Source organism: Oncorhynchus clarkii, chromosome 5 (genome assembly GCF_045791955.1).
Source record: "Oncorhynchus clarkii lewisi isolate Uvic-CL-2024 chromosome 5, UVic_Ocla_1.0, whole genome shotgun sequence".
NCBI lineage: Eukaryota > Metazoa > Chordata > Actinopteri > Salmoniformes > Salmonidae > Oncorhynchus > Oncorhynchus clarkii.
Window position 1 is genome coordinate 32,918,979 of NC_092151.1, and position 21,833 is coordinate 32,940,811.

General features: G+C 40.7%; 1 protein-coding gene across 2 annotated transcripts in view; it reads left to right on the top strand.

Annotated features, from left to right (window-relative positions):
* The first annotated feature begins 587 nt into the window (after positions 1–587).
* The window catches only part of LOC139408662 (stomatin-like), a 33,020-nt gene continuing 11,774 nt past the window's right edge, over positions 588–21,833 (top strand). The window contains exons 1-6 of one of the 2 annotated variants that reach the window (XM_071152838.1): positions 588–795; positions 4,327–4,436; positions 14,026–14,098; positions 18,118–18,200; positions 18,297–18,500; positions 19,575–19,709. In XM_071152838.1, the coding sequence (XP_071008939.1) occupies positions 732–795; positions 4,327–4,436; positions 14,026–14,098; positions 18,118–18,200; positions 18,297–18,500; positions 19,575–19,709 (669 nt within the window). In that variant the 5' untranslated portion in view covers positions 588–731. The remainder of the gene's footprint in view (positions 796–4,326; positions 4,437–14,025; positions 14,099–18,117; positions 18,201–18,296; positions 18,501–19,574; positions 19,710–21,833) is intronic. The other variant, XM_071152839.1, reaches the window with a different exon arrangement.

Below are 21,833 nucleotides of genomic sequence, written 5' to 3' on the forward strand. Positions count from 1 at the left end.
TGTGACAAAATAAATAAAAGCTGAAATATATTACTCAATACTATTATTCTGACATTTCACATTCTTAAAATTAAGTGGTGATCCTAAGTGACCTAGGATAGGGAATTTTACTTGGATTAAATGTCAGGAATTGTGAAAACCAGAGTTTAAATGTATTTGGCTAAGGTGTATGGAAACTTCCGACTTCCAACTGTAGCTTACTTACTACTTGTGCTTTTCTTATTTTATTTATTGTGTGTTTTTGTTCTACCTTATGTTATTTTTAGCACTTCATTGCTGTTGATTACTGCATTTTTGGTATTAACGCTTGCAAGAAAGGCAATTCATTGTACTTGCTCAAGTGACATTAAAACTTGAAACTTGATATATTAAAACCCTCCTAATATGTATGTGTGTAAAACCCAAATGAGGGGCCTCAGCGCTTAAATCATGTTTTTTTTTGATACTGTCCTCCAAGAGTTGCCAAATAATGCAGCTGGGTCATTTTCCTTTTCAGCAAGACAGATTATCGGGCTACATCATTTGTTGTTATAAAGCCACGTCATCATAGTTTTTTTGTGTGTGTGCTTGACCCAGTAGGGGGTGACAAAGTGCATGAAAATGAAGTAAGATATGTCAGTACATCCCCCAGAGGACGTCTTATCTTGTGACACAAACAAGCTCATTTGCATCAACACACATACTCGACTGAAGCGACAGTACTGAGGTCAGTGACTGAACTGTATTTTACAATGGAGGAAGACGGCAAAGAAACCATTTCAATTAGAGAGAGTAAAAGACGGGAACGTCAAGCAGGTAGGCCTAATCCAGTTTATTTACTTAAGTCTGCTGATATCTACATTTGGTCATCTTTAGTTGGTCAAATCAACACATGACCAAAGAAAGCAGTGGAACAGACCCACCCTACAAAACACCGTTGTGGTGTGCGACGCACACATGCACGCATTATGTATCAGACATAATGGTTAACTTACGTTTTTGCCACATTACAATTTTGCATTCAATACAGTTTGCCTGCAGTGTTGGGCAGTTGCCTAGTTAGGCTATTTGCCCAACGTCGATTTGCCAGATCAAATTCAGAATTCAGTGTTATAGTTAATATCATAGCCCAGCATGGTCTCGTAGAATAGACTTAACATAGTAAACGTAAATCTGCTATACTCAAATGAGTATATATGGTGTTCACCCATAAAATTATTATTTCATTCAATGTTTATGTTTGCATCAGAAAAACAATAGTCCAAACCCTATGTCTCTAGGAAGTGGTCGCTTAATTTATACAACCGGTTAACAAAATATTAAAATAATGATAGACATATTTTCATAAAAAAATGTTATTTTGATCATTTATTCATATTATTTCATCCTTCCACAAGAAACAAAGCAAATCTATGGTTGCTACCCAAGCCGCCCGGTCGTTCGTTCTATTGATTCGGTTGCCAGAGAGGCGACCCAGTCGTTCAGTCTTTTTGTTCTCTATCTATGGACGCGACCCAGTCGTTCGTTCTAAATGTTTCATTGTCATGTTGGCTGGCAACATTCTTATCCCTTGCTTGTACAGGTTTAGGGTTAATTAGGCATTTCTGAATTTAATTCAATTCAAGAATTGAATTGGAATTAAAGAGCAATTTGCATCTGGGCGATTCTATGCCAGGGGGGGCTGAACATATTTTTGGTATCTCAGATTGTTATGGGAATTCTCACATAGAAACTTAATTGGGAGGAAGGATGTTTGAAATGGTTTTTACATCATGATTCTTTACAGGATGCATGTAACGTAAACTCACTCACTTTTGTACATCCCCTCGGTCTGTACAATTGACCTTATTTTAGCGCCCCAAAAACGTAATACTTTCAGATCAACTGTAATGTCAATACCATTGTAAAGCACAATTTCTCCCCTTTCCAAAATAATCAATTACATGACCTAAACGCTGCCCGTTTCTGCATGATTCAACAAGGTAATGAGCCCCGTCGGGTCTTTTTAAAAATGCGAAGCGAAACTAATGTGTGATAGTGAGAAGGAGAGATGTTGTGTGGGAAAATTGCTTTTTTTCACTCGATCTGTCCTACTTATCACCTTATCGCCTTTAAAATGTAAATAAAACACTATAAAGAGTTTATATGTTTGTGTCATTACATACCTATTTGAAGGTTTGTGTCGAATTTTAATCGGGTTTTTCGGGCGGTGCAAGAGTGATCTTATAAGTGAACAGCGGCTTTGAGAATGATGATCGCATGCAATGATGACGCAAAAAATTACTAGGTATCCCCCCTTACCCCCGTCACTGTCCATTTCTTGTTTTTAAAGGATGAGAGAAGTGCTACACCTGGTGAAGAGAGATTGTAAGACAGAAATAGTTGCTTTATGCGTGCTGTACCTTACGACATGACACGTCCCGATGTAATGGAGGGTCCGTTTTTTCAACTTTTCTCCAATACTACAGAGCCATTACCATGTCGATCAACGCTTGAATAGAAACCTAGTTCACACCCCAGATGTTGAAGTCAACACAGTCGCTACAGTCCCATTAGTTTTCTTTGTAGCCTCGTTTGAATGTTGCGGTTGCGCACATTTGTACGGAATGGGGTGAGTTTACGTTAGTCAGTTGTACAACTGAATGCATTCAACTGAAATGTGTCTTCTGCATTTAACCCAACCCCTCTGAATCAGAGAGGTGCGTGGGGCTGCCATAATCGACATCCACGTCTTCGGCGCCCAGGAACAGTGGGTTAACTGCCTTGCTTAGGGGCAGAACGACAGATTTGAACCTTGTCAGCTCGAGGATTCGATCCAGCAAACTTTTGGTTACTGGCCCAACACTCTAACCACAAGGCTACCTGCGCCCCAAGACCCCATGATCTGTGATCTGTACATGATACAGATTCTGGAGTATGTCACATTAATGTATTCAACATTAAACATATTAATATGAATATTTCCAAACTATCCTTTTGATTTAGTTTATTTTAAGACATATTATTTGGAACAATATACTCTACATGTACATCACATTTCCAAAGTGGGGTCTCTGCTAATTCTGGAGGTATGATCAATTTTATGAACATCAACAGAGAATGGGAAAATGGATTCACAGGGAACTCCCTTTGCTTGTGACTTAAGGAATGTGCAATCCTAAAAGAGAGCTGTGATTGGTTAATGACCTATAATGTCAATTTCTATGTATAAAATGGGTCATATCATTAAAAGAACCAGAGAGCACACTCCGGAATTTTGACATGTATAATGTTACAAATAATGTTTAACAATAAGCAAAATCAAGTTGAGATTTTATTTTTAATATTGAACAAATGAATGTGAAAATGTGTATTTCAGAATCTAGACATGCTCCATATTTGAGAGAATGCTATAAGGATTATAATGACACCAAGTTGTTGTCTGAATCATGTACAGTTCACAGATCATAGGTCTAAAAAGGTTAAAAAATTGCAACTTTCATCATGATTTTATCCCCCCAAAATGGGGATAGAAATGTAAAAAGCATGTTAAACATCCTTCCTCCCATTGAAGCGCCTATGTGAGAATTGTCAGATCAATCTGAGATACCCAAAGTATTTTCCGCTCCCATTGGCGTGAAATCACTCCACTCAATTCAGAATTGACCCAACCCTGCTACAGTAGTGGTGTATCCCCCCTCATGTGAATGCCAAGGCTTGTAATGTTACCATTGTAAATCGTCTGAATATTATGGTATACAGTATCTCTGTAGTTTGCATGTGATTCTGATACAGGTAGGTAGGTTCCTTTTGAGTATGTCAGGGGAATTAGCTACTTGTTCGATAGCTAACTAGGTAGGTTTAATTCAACAAGTAAAGCTTTAGGGCTGTTTGCATTAACCACATTTAATTTGAACAGTTGCTCAGTGGATAAACTTAATCTCTTCTAGACTGTTTATTTTCATCCTAATCTAACAATAATCTGATTGATTCATTGTTGTGGTAGGTGGTTCAGGGTGTGAATTTAGGGAAAGGTTAGTGTGATATCCCAGTCATCTGGATTGGATGCTTTCGGATTGGATGCTTAACTTGAGACACATGCATATCTGGGTATTACCAGCAGTTCTAAAACAATTTTCAGCCTAATTGTTTGTAGCCTAGGTACAGTAGCTGATGCACAATTTCAGCTACATAAACTAGACTTGGCAGATCACAGAAGAATACGGATGAAACATTTTGAAGAATGATGCTACCAGAAATGCATGATGTGGAAGGGGCTGCTCTTGGGTTGGCTGGGATGTGAGAATGTACATTTTCTGTTTGCAGTTATATTTCACACTGTTGGTATGTTTTTGTATTGTTTTTCAGCCTTGGAGAGCCCAGATATTGGTATTGGCTTATGTGGGTGGATCATTGTCGGATTATCCATCCTTCTGATGCTCGCGACTCTGCCTCTCTCCATATGGATGTGTATTAAGGTACAGTCCTTACCTGTACATCTACACAAGCTGGATGGTCTGTGAACTGAGAACTGGTTAGGGGTGTCATTTGTGTGAGTCTATTTATTCTGTGAATTGATCGCGAACCAGCATGCCTCGTTGCCCATCTAAATGGCCTTTCTCTCCTACTCGTGATGCAGCACCATCCGTCAAGGTTGTATTGTTAGATGTTTACACACTTTAAACTAGGAACATATAGAAAAGGAACTGCTAGATGTGTCATAATGGCCTGGAAGTTAGCTGCAGTGGGAGCCAAATTTGAAATGGAATACACTGATTACATGGAGCATGGTGGAAAGAAAATATGATTTAAATGGACTGTATTTTTGGAAGGGCTGGGTCACCATTCATGTAATACATTAAATATTGACATCTCATGGTAGTGGGAAGCTGCTTTATAGATTTTTGATGGGTCCATTCTTGGCAGCCCTGGTGTGAAGGGGAGGAATGGCAGAGCAGACCATCATATAACCCTAAATATCTTTATATGCATCTTGGAATGAGAATTTCAGAGGACCAGTGCTTCTACAGTGAAAGAACATCTCAGATCTGTGCCATTTGGGAGTGATGTTGTTAGACTTGCCTACATATCGTTGTTTCCTCTTCAGAGGGCAACAGTGGTGTGTATTCATGGATGCCAAGGGAAGCCAGGCTTACCAAAATATTTGACCAAGATCATTTCTCCTTTGTCTTTGTGTTTTCATAATTTCCCTTCAATTCACAAGTGGCTGAATCTCACCAGATAAATAATCTGAGCGAGGGAAACAGCGCCCCTATGTCTAAGTATGTGTAAGCCCATGTATCTGACGCTATCTGGAAAAAAGAGTATGACATGTTGCCACCATAGAATTTGATTGATTGATTGATTGATGCCAGCAAGCATTTTTGCCTCCCTTGTTTAAAAAAGTATAAAATGATTAGCCAATCACCAGTGAGACTGGTGTTTTGCGGGTACTATTTAATGAAGCTGCCAGTTGAGGACTTGTGAGGCGTCTGTTTCTCAAACTAAACACAATGTACTTGTCCTCTTGCTCAGTTGTGCACCGGGTGTTACGTCCGTTGTTAGTGGTAGAATGACCGGACCAAGGTGCAGCGTGGTAGGCGTGAATTTTCTTTATTAAATGTTTCACTAAAAAAACAATAAACAACTCAACAAACGTAAAGCTTCAGAGTGCAACACATGCAACACACAAAGACAAGATCCCACAACCTAAATGTGGGAAAAAGGGCTGCCTAAATATGATCCCCAATCAGAGACAACGATAGACAGCTGCCTCTGATTGGGAACCACACTCGGCCAAAAACAAACAGAAAACTTAGAATGCCCACCCAAATCACACCCTGACCTAACCAAATAACAAGGCTTCCTAAGGTCAGGGCGTGACACCGGGTCACTCTTTCTAAGTTACCCCAACATTTTTAACGGTAGTGTACATGTATACTGTGTAAATATATATACTAGCATCGGTATTGAAAGATACCAGGGGTGGATAACAAAACATTTGGCTGTAAGTGTTGAACAGCTGAATCTATTTTTTCTTTAGGCAAGTCAGTCAAGAAGAAATTCTTATTTTCAATGACGGCCTAGGAACAGTGAACTGCCTGTTCAGAGGCAGAACGACAGATTTGTACCTTGTCAGCTCAGGGATTTGATCTTCCAACCTTTCGGTTACTAGTCCAAAGCTCTAACCACTAGGCTACCCTGCCGCCCCCTCAGGAGATGGTACCATTCAGCTTGAATGGAGATGACAAAGAAGGACTTCAACAAAGCCAAAATAGAAAATGATTGGAAGGGGCCTCTTTGCTGTTAAATTAGAGAAGTATAAATAAATAAATGACTGTTGTGTCATGTAACTGTTGCACTAAAAATGAAAACATTGATTTGGCATACACTTTAAGATTGTAATAGAAAAAAATCCTACCTATTTTGATGATTATGTCATAATCAGTGAACACGTTATTGATTTATACCGCTTTTTCTATCAAATCAAAACTGGAATTTGTATTCAAAACAAAGGTTTCAAAAGTATGCTTGAAATTTATAGAATAACTCATATCTAGTTTGATGATTCTGTGACAAACGGTGAATTAGTTATTGATTTTTGCATTTGTAAATGGCTTTTGCCGAATGTCTGTTGAATGTCCGAATGTATGAATATAAAACTAACTTTACCTCGGTCCTAGATGTAGCCTAGTACGCTCACGTTGACTATCTTGCAAACTTAGCTGGTTCATTGTTGCCCATGCCAGGAAATTAGGCTAGCAAGCGTTTTAGTTTAGTAGCCTATGGCAACAAAAACTAAAAGTGTACTGTATGACAGAGCCATAGACCGTTTTGCCAACTTGAAAAAGAGAATGGAATTAGCGTTCACAATTAGGGTGAGTCAAATGTTTTTACTCTTACCACATACACACAGACAGAAATCAGTACCATGGCTAGCCACGTGAAATGTAGCAACATTGATTGGACTAAATTGTCTTTAAGTTAGTTTTCACTGTATTATAGCTTAGTTGATTTGATGATGTTTAAATTGTGCCTGTGGTAATTCCGTGGTTCAATCAGTAGTTGTTTATAGAAAACATGAACTTGCTGGACCATGCTGTAGGTCATGTAACTGTTTGTTACATGCAATATTTGCTTTGTGGACTTCGGACAGATGTTGTTCTCTGGGTCTGTGATGATACAAACTAATGTGTAATTTAATTTATTCCGCCACTGTGTGACTGTTGTCTCTGCCTTATTGTATGTCACGGTGGTGTATTAATGATTGGGTTATAGAGCAAACAACGCAATTATCACAACCTAGGTTGTAATATGTTTTTTTTTACTGACTTGGCTTGGCTTCCCCAGTGATTTTACCCAGCACCGGTTCTGAAAGTTGAGTAGGCAAATATAGACAGATGTGTGCCTTTCCAAATCATATCCAATCAATTGAATTTACCACAGGTGGACTCCAATCAAGTTGTAGAATCATCTCCAGGATGATCAAAGGAAACAGGATGCACCTGAGCTCAATTTAGAGTCTCATAGCAAAGGATCTGAATACTTATGTAAATAACCTATTCCTGTGTTTTTTTTATTTGCAATACATATTTTTAATACAAAAATCTAAATAAAAACCTGTTATTGGGTATTGTGTGTAGATTGATGTGAAAAAAATTATATTTAATACATTTTAGAATAAGGCTGTAACGTAACAAAATATGGAAAATGTCAAGGGGTCTGAATACTTTTCGACCCCCACAGTTGAAAGTGCATGTCAGAGCAGAAACTATTCCATGATGTTCAAGGGACTGTCCGTATCTCTGAGAGGGAATTCTGATGAGGCACATATCTGAGGGAGTGTATAAAACCATTTCTAGAGTGTTGAAAGTTTCCAAGAGCACTGTGGTGTCCATCATTGGGAATTGGCCTGACAGAAGCGACTCCTGAGAAGAAGTCACAGGACTGCACGCCTGGAGTTTGCAAAAAGGCATGTGAAAAATTCTGAGAGCATAAGGCAAAAGATTTTATGGTCTGATGAGACAAAAAAATTACTATTTGGCCTGAATGCAAGGCGCTATGTCTGAAGAGAACCAGGCACAGCTCATCACCCGTCTAACACCATCCACACAGTGAAGCACGGTGGCGGCACCATCATGTTATGGGGATGCTTTTCAGCAGCATGGACTGAAAGATTAGCAAGGATACAGGGAACAATGAATGGAGCCAAATACAGGTAAATCCTTGATGGGAACCTGCTTCAGAGTGCAAACAACCTTAGACTGGGATCGAAGATTTACGTTCCAACAGGACAATGACCCCAAGCATACAGCCAAAGCAATGCTAGAATGGCGTCAGAACAAGACTGTTAAAGTCATTTAGTGGCCCAGCCAAAGCCCAGACTTGAATTCCATTTGTGGAAAGACTTTATGATTGATGTTCATCACTGCTCCCCCATCTAACTTAAGAGTTTTTGAGAAAGTCTGCCAGGAAGAATGGGAGAAAATACCCATGTTGTGCAAAGCTGATACAGATACCCAAGACGATTCAAAGCTGTTATCGCCGCCAAAGTTGCTTCTACAAAGTGTTGTCTCAGGGGTGTAAACTAGATTTCGGTATTTCATCTTCAATACATTTCACTTTGACATTATGGGGTATTGTGTGTAGATGGGTGAAAGAAAAACAACTATATAATCCATTTTGAATTCAGGCTGTAACACAACAAAATGTGGAATAAGTCAAGTGTAACGATTGTCGTCGGGAGAAGGAGAAGAGGACCGTCGGGAGAAGGAGAAGAGGACCAAAGTGCAGCGTGGTACGTAATTCATAATAATTTTAATAAAAATGAATACTGAACAAAAACAACAAACTGACAAAGGAACAGTTCTGTAAGGTGCAACAAAAACACTAAACAGAAAATAACTACCCACAAATCATAGTGGGAAAACAGGCTGCCTAAGTATGGCTCTCAATCAGAGACAACAATTGCCAGCTGCCTCTGATTGGGAACCATACCAGGCCAAACACATAGAAATAGAAAACATAGAACACAAAACATAGAATGCCCATCCCAACTCATGCCCTGACCAAACTAAAATAGAGACATAACAAAGGAACTAAGGTCAGGACGTGACATCAAGGGATATGAATATTTTCTGAAGGCACTGTAGTGGTAAACTTGAAGAACTTGGACGTCTTGGTGAAGTGAAATGATTTTGAACGATACAATGTAGCCTAACAACATTGCTCGGAAACAGCACAGATGTGAGATTTGCTTCACTATAGAAGAACTGGTCCTCTTACATTTTTGTTCCAGGTTGCATATCAAAATATTTCAGGGCATATCGAATGTTTTGCTCTTCCCATAACAGTCACGCCAAGCACAGGGTTACTAAAGATGCATGCACAGGGTTACTAAAGATGCATGCACAGGGTTACTAAAGATGCATGCACAGGGTTACTAAAGATGCATTCACAGGGTTACTAAAGATGCATGCACAGATTCCTTTTAAAAATATGGGCCTAACAATGGGCCTCAGGATCTCATCACGGTATCTCTGTTCATTCAAATTGTGTTCATTGTTCGTAGCTTATGCCTGCCCATACCACAACCCCACCATGGGCAACTCGGTTCACAACGTTGACATCAGCAAACCACTCGCCCACACAAGGCCAAACACGTGGTCTGCGGGTGTGAGACCGGTTGGGCATACTGCTAAATTCTCTAAAACAACATTGGAGGCGGCTTATGGTAGAGAAATAAACACTCAATTATCTTGCAACATCTCTGGTGGACATTCCTGCAGTCACCATGTCACTTGCATGCTATCTCAAAACTTGACACATCTGTGGCATTGTGTTGTGTGACAACTGCACCTGTGTAATGTTCATGCTGTTTAATCAGTTTCTTGATATACCACACCTGTCAGGTGGATGGATTATCTTGGCAAAGGAGAAATTCTCACTAACAAGAATCTAAACAAACTTGTGCACAACATTTTCAGATCATGAAACCTGAAGCCAACTTGTTGCATTTATATTTTTGTTCAGTGTATATATTTAATGTAGTTCATGAATGGTGACACAGACCTTCCGAAAATGCATTTAAATTCATATATTTATTTTTTCCGTCTATGTATTCAATGTATTCCATTTCAAATTTGGCTCCAAATGCGGCTAGTTCAGGGGGTATTGTGACGCATCTGACAGTTCCTTCTCCGTATGTTCATAGACTTTACATATGATATCTCAATTACCAGTGTAGTGAAAAGTTAGTCAAAAAGGGGAGAGGGGGCCTCCCAAGTGGCGCATTGGTATAAGGCACTGCGTCGCAGTGCTAGCTGCAAATCAAATCAAATGTATTTATATAGCCCTTCGTACATCAGCTGATATCTCAAAGTGCTGTACAGAAACCCAGCCTAAAACCCAAAAACAGCAAGCAATGCAGGTGTAGAAGCACGGTGGCTAGGAAAAACTCCCTAGAAAGGCCAAAACCTAGGAAGAAACCTAGAGAGGAACCAGGCTATGTGGGGTGGCCAGTCCTCTTCTGGCTGTGCCGGGTGGAGATTATAACAGAACATGGCCAAGATGTTCAAATGTTCATAAATGACCAGCATGGTCGAATAATAATAAGGCAGAACAGTTGAAACTGGAGCAGCGGCACGGCCAGGTGGACTGGGGACAGCAAGGAGTCATCATGTCAGGTAGTCCTGGGGCATGGTCCTAGGGCTCAGGTCCTCTGAGAGAGAGAAAGAAAGAGAGGAGAGAATTAGAGAGCGCACACTTAGATTCACACAGGACACCGAATAGGACAGGAGAAGTACTCCAGATATAACAAACTGACCCTAGCCCCCCGACACATAAACTACTGCAGCATAAAAACTGGAGGCTGAGACAGGAGGGGTCAGGAGACACTGTGGCCCCATCCGAGGACACCCCCGGACAGGGCCAAACAGGAAGGATATAACCCCACCCACTTTGCCAAAGCACAGCCCCCACACCACTAGAGGGATATCTTCAACCACCAACTTACCATCCTGAGACAAGGCTGAGTATAGCCCACAAAGATTTCCGCCATGGCACAACCCAAGGGGGGGCGCCAACCCAGACAGGATGACCACATCAGTGAATCAACCCACTCAGGTGACGCACCCCTTCCAGGGACGGCATGAGAGAGCCCCAGTAAGCCAGTGACTCAGCCCCTGTAATAGGGTTAGAGGCAGAGAATCCCAGCGGCTGCACCGCTAGAGATTCTGGATTCGAGTCCAGGCTCCGTCACAGCCAGCCGTGACCGGGAGACGCATGGGGCGGCACACAATTGGCCCAGCGCCGTCCGGGTTAGGGGAGGGTTTGGTCGGCAGGGACTCCTGTGCCGGGCCGGGAGCAGTGCACGCTGACACGGTCGCCAGGTGTACGGTGTTTCCTCTGACACATTGGTGTGGCTGGCTTCCGGGTTTAGTGGGCATTGTGTCAAGAAGTAGTGCGGCTTGGTTGGGTTGTGTTTCGGGGGACGCACGGCTCTCAAACTTCGCCTCTCCCGAGCTGTACGGGAGTTGCAGCGATGAGACAAAACTGTAACTACCAATTGGAAACCACAGAATTGGGGAGGAAAAAGGGGTAAAAAAAACATATATACACTACAAGGCCAGCATCCCGGAGTCGCCTCATCACTGTTAACGTTGAGACTGGTGTTTTGCGGGTACTATTTAATGAAGCTGCCAGTTGAGATGGCTGTTTCTCAAACTATACACGCTAATGTACTTGTCCTCTTGGTCAGTCATGCACCGGGGCCTCCCACTCCTCTTTCTATTCTGGTTAGAGACAGTTTGTGCTGTTCTGTGAAGGGAGTAGTACACAGCGTTGTATGAGATCTTCAGTTTCTTGGCAATTTCTCGCATGGAATAGCCTTCCTTAGAACAAGAATAGACTAACGAGTTTCAGAAGAAAGTTATTTGTTCTGGCCATTTTGAGCCTGTAATCGAACCCACAAATGCTGATGCTCCACAAGTCTAAAGAAGGCTAGTTTTATTGCTTCTTTAATTAGGACAACAGTTTTCAGCTGTGCTAACATAATTGCAAAAGGGTTTTCTAATGATCAATTAGACTTTTAAAATTATAAACTTGCATTAGCTAACACAACGTTCCATTGGAACCCAGGAGTGATGGTTGCTGATAATGGGCCTCTGTACTAGAGGTTGACCGATTAATCGGCCTGGCCGATTAATTAGGTCCAATTTCAAGTTTTCATATCAATCGGTAATCAGCCTTTTTGGATGCCAATTGTGGCAGATTACATTGCAATCCACGAGGAGACTGCGTGGCAGGCTGACCACCTGTTACGTGAGTGCAGCATCAAAAGGACCTTGTGGCTGCAAGGAGCCAAGGTAAGTTGCTAGCTAGCATTAAACTTATCTTATAAAAAAACAATCAATCTTTACATAATCACTAGTTAACTACACATGGTTGATGATATTACTAGGTTAACTAGCTTGTTTTGCGTTGCATATAATCAATGCGGTGCCTGTTAATTTATCATCGAATCACAGCTTAAAACCAATACACAAGTATATATTTTTTAAACCTGCACATGTAGTTAAAATAAATGTATATTTGCAGGCAGTATTAACTAGGGAAATTGTGTCACTTCTCTTGTGTTCAGTGCAAGCAGAGTCTGGGTATATGCAGCAGTTTGGGCCACCTGGCTTGTTGCGAACTGTGTGAAGACAATTTCTTCCTAACAAAGACCGTAATTAATTTGCCAGAATTTTACATAATTATGACATAACATTGAAGGTTTTGCAATGTAACAGCAATATTTAGATTTAGGGTTGCCATCCGTTCGATAAAATACGGAACGGTTCCGTATTCCACTGAAAGAGTAAACGTTTTGTTTTCGAAATTATAGTTTCCGGATTTGACCATATTAATGACCAAATTTCCGTATTTCTGTGTGTTCATTATAATGAAGTATATGATTTGATATTTGATAGAGCAGTCTGACTGAGCGGTGGTAGGCCGCAGCAGGCTCGTAAGCATTCATTCAAACTGCACTTTACTGCATTTGCCAGCAGCTCTTAGCAATGCTTGAGGTACAACACTGTTTATGACTTCAAGCCTGTCAATTCCCGAAATTAGACTGGCAATACGAATGTGCCTATAAAAACATCCAATAGTCATATCTATATGAAATACAAATGGTATAAAGAGAAATAGTCCTATAATTCCTATAATAACTACAACCTAAACCTTCTTAACTGGGAATATTGAAGACTCATGTTTAAAAGAACTACCAACTTTCACATGTTCCCATGTCCTAAACAAGGAACTTAAACGTTAGCCTTTTTACATGGCACATATTGCACTTTTAATTTCTTCTCCAACACTGTGTTTTTGCATTATTTAAACCAAATTGAACATGAATAATTATTTATTTGAGACTAAATTGATTTTCTTTATATATTATGTTAAGTTAAAATAAACATGTTCATTGTTCATTCAGTATTTCTGTAATTGTCATTCTTACAAGTATATACTGTATATATATATATATATATATATATATATATATATATATATATATATATAAAAATACCAACATCCCTCCTCAGCTCTCTCTTAATCGGCCGATTAATCGAAATCGGCTTTTTTTGGTCTTCCAATAATCAATATCGGTATCGGCGTTAAAAAATCCTAATCGGTCGACCTCTACTCAATGCGCCTATGTAGATAGTCCATAAAGAATCTGCCGTTTCCAGCTACAATAGTAATTTACAACATTAACAATGTCTACACTGTATTTCTGATCAATTTGATGTTATTTTAATGGACAAAAAATGAGCTTTTCTTTCAAAAACAAGGACATTTCTATGTGACCCCAAACTTTTGAACGATTGTGTGTGTGTGTGTGTGTGTGTGTGTGTGTGTGTGTGTGTGTGTGTGTGTGTGTGTGTGTGTGTGTGTGTGTGTGTGTGTGTGTGTGTGTGTGTGTGTGTGTGTGTGTGTGTGTGTGTGTGTGTATATATAATATATATATATATAAAGAGGGGAGAACTATGACTACCCAGCCTGTGTTACTTTCTCTCCCAGATTGTGAAGGAGTATGAGAGGGCCATCATCTTTCGGCTGGGGCGGATCCTACGAGGAAGAGCTAAAGGGCCAGGTAACATACTCCCCATCATCACCTTCACACCCACCGTCCTTGGAGAAACTCTGTGCCTATTAGCTATGATTCTTGGATTCTTTCAAGGTCCCATAAAATTACATTTTAGTCTCTACGAGTATGATATAGATGAAAATTGCAGTAAACAGGATGTGGGCCTGTCTTGAAACCACCTTAACTGTGAAAGTATGTTAGGAGTATCTTAGTGTTAATGTGGTTAGGGGTAAATCTGCTTTGACCTATTTGTTTTACATTGTGGTGGGCTACCACACTATAATTGTTCTTCCATTGAACCACTGTGTAGGAGTTCACTGCAACGGATCTGTTCTGCACTTCTGTGTCCTAGTTTAGCCACTCCTGTCCTGCAGTAGCTTATGTTTAAACAGAGTTGCAGAACGTAAACCGAGTTCCAGGGTTCACGCTGGAATACTTTCAGCAAGCACATTAATTAAAATAGTGCTGGTCTTTGTTTTCCGAAGCGTAGTTTGTGTGGTAGAATTTTTTGCCTTGGTAACACTGTAAAATATGTCTGGGGTATATTTGTCATGACAAACTAAATATATCAATAGTTGGCCTTCAGATCGATGTTTATAGAATACTTTGAGAGGTCTCTATTTAACAATAAGTCACAGAATTTGGCAGCAATTGCAATCAATTAACTAATGAGCTTAAGAGACTTAAACTAAGTGATCTTAGAGCTCCACTGCTGTCCTGTACAAACTGATGTCTTGATGAGAAGCAGTGGACCTGAGTCACAGTACTGGACTGGTAGTGCAGAATAAATACCAACATCCCTCCTCAGCTCTCTCTGATCTTTCTTTTGCCTACTACCAACCGCCTATTCGGAAGGTTATTTTGTGCATCTCCTGTTTGTGTGTTTTCCTTTACTCTAATGATATTAACTTTTTCCCTAAATGAGGCTCTCCTCATTTCTCGAATGGCCCGATTCAGACTTAGGAAATGTACGCTTTCCCTATGCACACCTTTCCTACGCACTTCTCAGTAGTTGGTATTCAGACTTACCATATGCAGGTGCAAAATAAATTATTTAAATTATATAATGAATGATAGTGCTTTGGAGCACCTTAAATTACATTTTGGGAAAAAAGGCTAACTCGGCTCCATCATTAATTGAATCAGATGGCTCATTAATCACAAAACCCACTACTTTAATTACTTTTTCATTGGCAAGATAAGAAAACTTAGGTATGACATGCCAGCAACAAATGCTGACACTAAACATTCAAGTATAACTGACCAAATTATGAAAGACAAGAATTATACTTTTGAATTCTGTAAAGTGTGTGTGGATGTGGTGAAAGAATTATTGTTGTCCGGTGTCTGGGAATCTGGATGGAAAATTACTGAGGATAATAGTGGATGATATTACCACTCCTATTTGCCACATCTTCAATTTAAGCCTACTAGAAAGTGTGTGCCCTCAGGCCTAGAGGGAAGCTAAAGTCATTCCGCTACCCAAGAATAGTAAAGCCCCCTTTACTGGCTCAGATAGCTGACCAATCAGCCTGTTACCAACCCTTAGTAAACTTCTGGATTTTTTTTTTGACCAGATAGATACAATGCTATTTCACAGTAAACAAATTGACAACAGACTTCCAGCATGCTTATAGGGAAGGACACTCAACAAGCACAGCACTTACACAAATGACTAGCTGAAAGTAAATGATGATAAAATTATTGTGGGGGCTGTCTTGTGAGACTTGAGTGCAACTTTTGACATTATCAATCATATATCATATCATAGTCTGCTGCTGGAAAAACGTATGTGTTATTTTTTACACCCCCTGCTATAATGTGGATAGAGTTATTTGTCTAACAGATCACAGAGGGTGTTCTTTAATGGAAGCCTCTCAAACAAAATACAAATAGAATCAGGAATTTCCCATGGTAGCTGTTTAGGCCCCTTACTTTTTTCAGTCTTTACTAACAACATGTCACTGGGCTTTTGGGCCAGTGTGTCTATGTATGTGGTTGACTCAAAACTATAAACGTCAGCTACTACAGCTGTTGCTAGTGATCCTCAGGAACAACCACACAAATGTGACAGAGGAAAGAAAGGTAAACTAATGATGTAATGGAATGATGCAAAAATGTAAGGAAACTAACACTAAAAGGACAGTTATAAATGTAAGGAAACTAACACTAAAATGACAGTTACAAATGTAAGGAAACTAACACTAGTTAAAAATGTATGTGGGTATAACAGATGATGGCTACCGATAGTGAATAATATTTAAAAATATACAAATTGCAAAAAATACAGTGTAAAGAAAAGTCTGGGCATATAATTAAAACATTCTACAAATCAAAAATCAACTCGGTAGATTTGGCACTATTCTGTCATTTGCACATTTCTAAAGAAGCCTATAACTTCGGACTCCAAATGTCATAACTGCATGTTATAGTGCCAGCATTTCGTAAACTTCACTGTTGAAAATGTGATATGTTGATATGCTTCAGTTTACAGCCATATAACTGGTTTGACATTTGTCTCCAGTGATCATAAGGCAAAAATGGATCTAAAACAATAGTCATTTATATTTACAATCCCCTTATCCAAATGGCTTGCTCATTTACCTAGCTCTAATCAATAGCTCTTATCAATTAGTACATTTCAGTGCATGGACACTGGTGTTATTTCTTTTAGAAAAAAAATAAAGTAGATGTTGTTCCACTTGGAACCGACAGGTTACTCAACCTTATTCATTGTGCATAAAGGTGGTGGAATTACGAGGGAATTAAGTCAAGGTTAGAATATGGTGTATCTGTAGACACACCTTTGCCACACCTTCATTTCTTTGCTCGCCACCCCAAACGAATAGCAGGTTAATAGCATGCTATTCTCATGCTTAAGTTCAAGGTCAGAATACGCGTAGACAGAAAAGTCTAAAAAGGGAATTATGTTCCATTTACGCGCTTCATTCTTGTTGGAATTCCCCCCTAGCTGAGCAGAGTGGCTAGATCAGAGGCATGCTATCTCTTTGTAGTTGGAGTGGAAGAGTGGTGCTGAGGGTTTGGTTGACATTTACCCCTCAGTAGATGGTGGCATTCTTAAGATAATTTATTAATTAGCTGTATTTACACTTTAACAATGTGCAAGATACGCTATTGCCATAAAAAATCTCCAACCTTCAGTGTAGGTATAAAGTGGCCCCAGTAGTCTTATCTACCATAGCCAGGCTATGGACATCAAACTCTCAAGCATTGCTCTCCATGGGTGAAACATGATCTAGCAGGATTCCGGAACAACCGCATGATAACAGCCAGGGGTAATAATAAACCGTGTCCATCTGTCACGAAGGGACCCTCAAGTTCCTCTGCTGCCCGGAGGCATAAACACCAAAGTTGAGTTTAATATTTGGTTTCGGCAACTAAACTCTGCTCATTATCTCTATGGTCTTTCCCCCTCCCTCCATAGTAAGTCTTGTCCAACTGTCAGATAAGATCTTTTAACAGAATCAACTGTTATAAGTCAGGCTATGGGCTAGTCAGTAGTCATTGCATTTGCAAGTTTCCCTGATGCTTTATGCATTGGTGTTACTCTGCATTAGCCTTAAACCAAGTTGGTGTGTTGAGTGAACCAGTTACATTTTTACATTTTTTTGGGAATCCATGGAATTTTCCATCATAATCCCATGATGCTTTGCGTAGCGAATTCAGAGCATACTCCTGTGTTGCAGACTTGCAGTACAGTACAACCAGGGCCATCAGCTAGCATTTGGCTGAAGTCCCAGGTGGGAAAAATTATTCAAGAAAAAGAAGGAGCTGTTTACATGAGTGAAAGTTGCACGGGGCAAATGCCTCTGTTAAAGGGATACTTCAGAATTTTAGCAGCGAGGCCACAGTATAAGCTACAGTATCTTACACACCATCATGCCCAGAACTCTGTATTTGTACTGTACTGATTGTACAATAGTTGTGAGACTAATGGAACTGAGCCTTGATTTGTAGCTTTAGGCTTCGCTGTTAAACATGTGTGTGTGCACATCACCCCACAGGCCTGTTCTTCATCCTGCCGTGCACAGATAATTTCATCAATGTGGACATGCGCACCATCACCTTCGACATCCCCCCACAAGAGGTGAGCCCCGCCCCCCATTACCTTAATTACTCTTATCATGAAATACCAGTTATGATCAGTGATGTCAGTAGTAACTGATTTTCCTCTTCTCCCCAGGTTCTGACTAAGGACTCAGTGACGGTCAGTGTTGATGGAGTGGTGTACTACCGTGTTCAGAATGCCACCCTGGCTGTGGCCAACATCACCAACGCTGACGCTGCCACCCGCTTGTTGGCACAGACCACCCTGAGGAACGTCCTGGGCACCAAGAACCTGGCTGAGATCCTGTCTGACCGCGAGGAGATAGCCCACAGCATGCAGGTACTGGACCACAGAATCCTACCACTCACTCTGACCATAACCTGACCATACACACGCACCATACTCCACAGCATGCAGGTACTCTAATGCACTGTGGTCTGTTCTTTATTCAGTCTTGCTATAGCAACTTAATACCACACTTTGCAGCAAGCCATAATTGCCATAAAACAGGAGATGTTGCTAGAGTTCACTAAAGCCACTAGGTAGCAAAGATGGAGGGGCATGTCTCATGATTAACAACTCATGGTGTGATTGTGGTAGCGTAAAGGAACTCAAGTCCTTTTCTTTTCCCGATCTGGAATACCTCAACAATTACCTCCTGAGATCATTTTCTTTGGTTATTGTCACTGCCGTGTATATTCCACCCCTCAATGTTTTTAGCAGTGCGACTGCATCTAGGGTATTACGCAAGGTTACGGTTAGGTGGTTAACAGATTTTTTTTTTACTCCACCGCCCTTGGGTAGGTGGATTGAGTCTGGAAGTGCACCTAGGAATCTTTGGGTTGTCCTAGAATTTATAGTGCGGCTTTGGATAATCCTTGGTTGGGGTCTGAGGGAATTATTTGTTCCGATTGCAAACCTAATAAGATGGTGATTCAATAGTCCATAATTATGAGGATAAACATTTAGATCTATTCCACGGGACAAAAATAGATCCAGGGTTTGATTGTGGCAATGTGTATGTCCCGACAGATGTTGGTCAAAACCCACTAGTAATGGTGCGGGTAATTACCTTTCACCTGTTTGTGCCAGAAACAATGAGTTTTCTTTGTAGTAATGGTTCAGCCGTGACACTAACGAATCTGCACTCTGCTTTTTCTCTAGGGCACTCGGAAACAACGGTACAACGAAACCTAATCATTATGACAATTGTTAAGTGGGCATTTTTTATTCTAGGCGCACTGGTGCTCCTAAAATTGCATTTAATTTCAGGTCACACAGCAAAATATTTCGGTGCATGTGCGGCCAAAATGGTCGCACTTTTGAACCCTGTCTGGGCCTGTTGTGACCTGAGGTTTCAAAAGGAGCGTGTTGGATGTAGAGTTCCGTGTCTTATCCCCTGTGTTTCCTCAGACTACCCTGGACGACGCTACAGATGACTGGGGTATCAAGGTGGAGCGGGTGGAGATCAAGGACGTCAAACTGCCCCAGCAGCTCCAGAGGGCCATGGCTGCAGAGGCCGAGGCTAGCCGCGAGGCCAGGGCAAAGGTACGGTACTGACACAGATACAGACCAGGGTCACACACACACTCCAATATACAGGCATTGGTCTGTAGTCTATTTTTCAGTCCCTTGAGTTGAGCTAAATCCTTTTCCTCTGAGTGAAAAATCCCCACTTGGCTTCTATTATATCGTTTGTTGATTTTATTGACTCCCAAAATAAATCATCCAGATGAAAATGTTTTTTTGACGGGTCAACACGTCATCTCCCTTGTTCCTTAGCAACCGGTGGTCATATTGTAAGAACCCGAGAGCATAGCAGGTCACAAGCTGGGGCTTCTCTGCCCGAGTCTCCTCCCATCGGCCATTACACTAATTGGATATCATCTTCAATCTGCTGGTTAAAGATAAGAGGGCTCTCTGGGATTGATTTATTTAATCATCCACTCACTATGGTTACTCTCTGTATGCTTACATTCACTTGATATGTGTGTGAAGAAGAAGCCGAATCGGATCGGACCGCGAGGAGACAGACAGGATGGTTTGGTGCTCACCTCTCGTAGACACTTTTCTTTTACAATGTTACCAGGTGCAGGACTAATTGGCCAATAAAGTTTGTACGGAAAATAACAAACAGGACGTTTACAAAGACTTTAATAAATCAAAGGTATTCTCAATTTAAACTCTTCCGGCAACTTCTTTGCCTCTAACAAAACTCAGGTATAACTCTACTCTAGCCAACCTGTTACCCGCCCAGCCTGCTCTCCCCCAGACAAAAGCCAACTGACCACCTAAGTATTCTTTCCAGGAACTCCTTTCAGCTAGGAATGTTCCATCCTGATAGCCCCTGTGAAACTCACGAACGACTAGTAAAAGCTCAAACCAAGTTTATTCACCCACTGGGTCACACAGCTGCATAGACAAAGACATGTTTACACAAGTACATATATGAATACCCTCTACTGGTGCAAGGAGTTGATTCCGCAGTCTAGACAGCCAATACATCTCTGTTGCTAGGCAGGAACTTAAGTGGCTCCTCTCGTTGGGGTAGTCATGGCTCTGCCTCCTACGTGTGTATGTCATAGAACTGTTCCTCTTCACTTCTCTGACCTTACCTCAAGCCACAGTCCTCACCTCTCCCTAACTCACTGCTGTCCCACCTTACCAGTGACTGACACCAGACTGTGGCTTATCACCTCTCCATATGAGATTTAACAATAACATGTTCTGACAGAATTTAAGCTTTCTGCTCTCCCCTTTCTCACTCTGTATATTTACCTACCCTCAGTTTTAAAATGGTAACATGAATAAGGATATTTCGACTTTAGAAGTTAGTTGTTTTCGAATTCTGTGCAATCTGACGGAAATATGTGTCTCTAATATGGTCATACATTGGACAGGAGGTTAGGAAGTGCAGCTCAGTTTCCAGTCTCCAGATCTGGTGTCCTTTGACAGCTCTTTGGTCTTGGCCATAATGGAGTTTGGAGTGTGACTGTTTGAGGTTGTGGACAGGTTTTATACTGATAACAAGTTCAAATAGGTGCCATTAATACAGGTAACGAGTGGAGGACAGAGGAGCCTCTTAAAGAAGAAGTTACAGGTCTGTGAGAGCCAGAAATCTTGCTTGTTTGTAGGTGACCAAATACTTATTTTCCACCATAATTTGCAAATAAATTCATTAAAAATCCTACAATGTGATTTTCTGGATTTTTTCTCTCTCATTTTGTCTGTCATAGTTGAAGTGTACCTATGATGAAAATTACAGGCCTCTCTCATCTTTTTAAGCGGGAGAACTTGCACAATTGGTGGCTGACTAAATACTTTTTTGCCCCACTGTATAATGTGACCCGCTCGATGTGGGGGTATCTTTCTCAAGGGAGAGCTTCTCCTACTTGGCTAATTATTCGATTAGGTGAAAGTCCAGCTGAAACTGTTTGGGGTTGCCCTGTACCATTACTGTTCCAGACTTATAGAGATTTATATTAGCTGACTCAGAGTCCTCGTTGTCAAGTATCCTGAGTTTCCATCCCTTGTTAACACCCCCTCTCTTAACAAAGGGGTAGTGTGCTAATATAGCACTGTGCCATGCCAGGGGATGGTTTGTGTGGAAGATACGGTTGCTGATGTTCCCATTTTTGTAATAGTCAGCAAAATGTGTCTCTTGATTTTCCA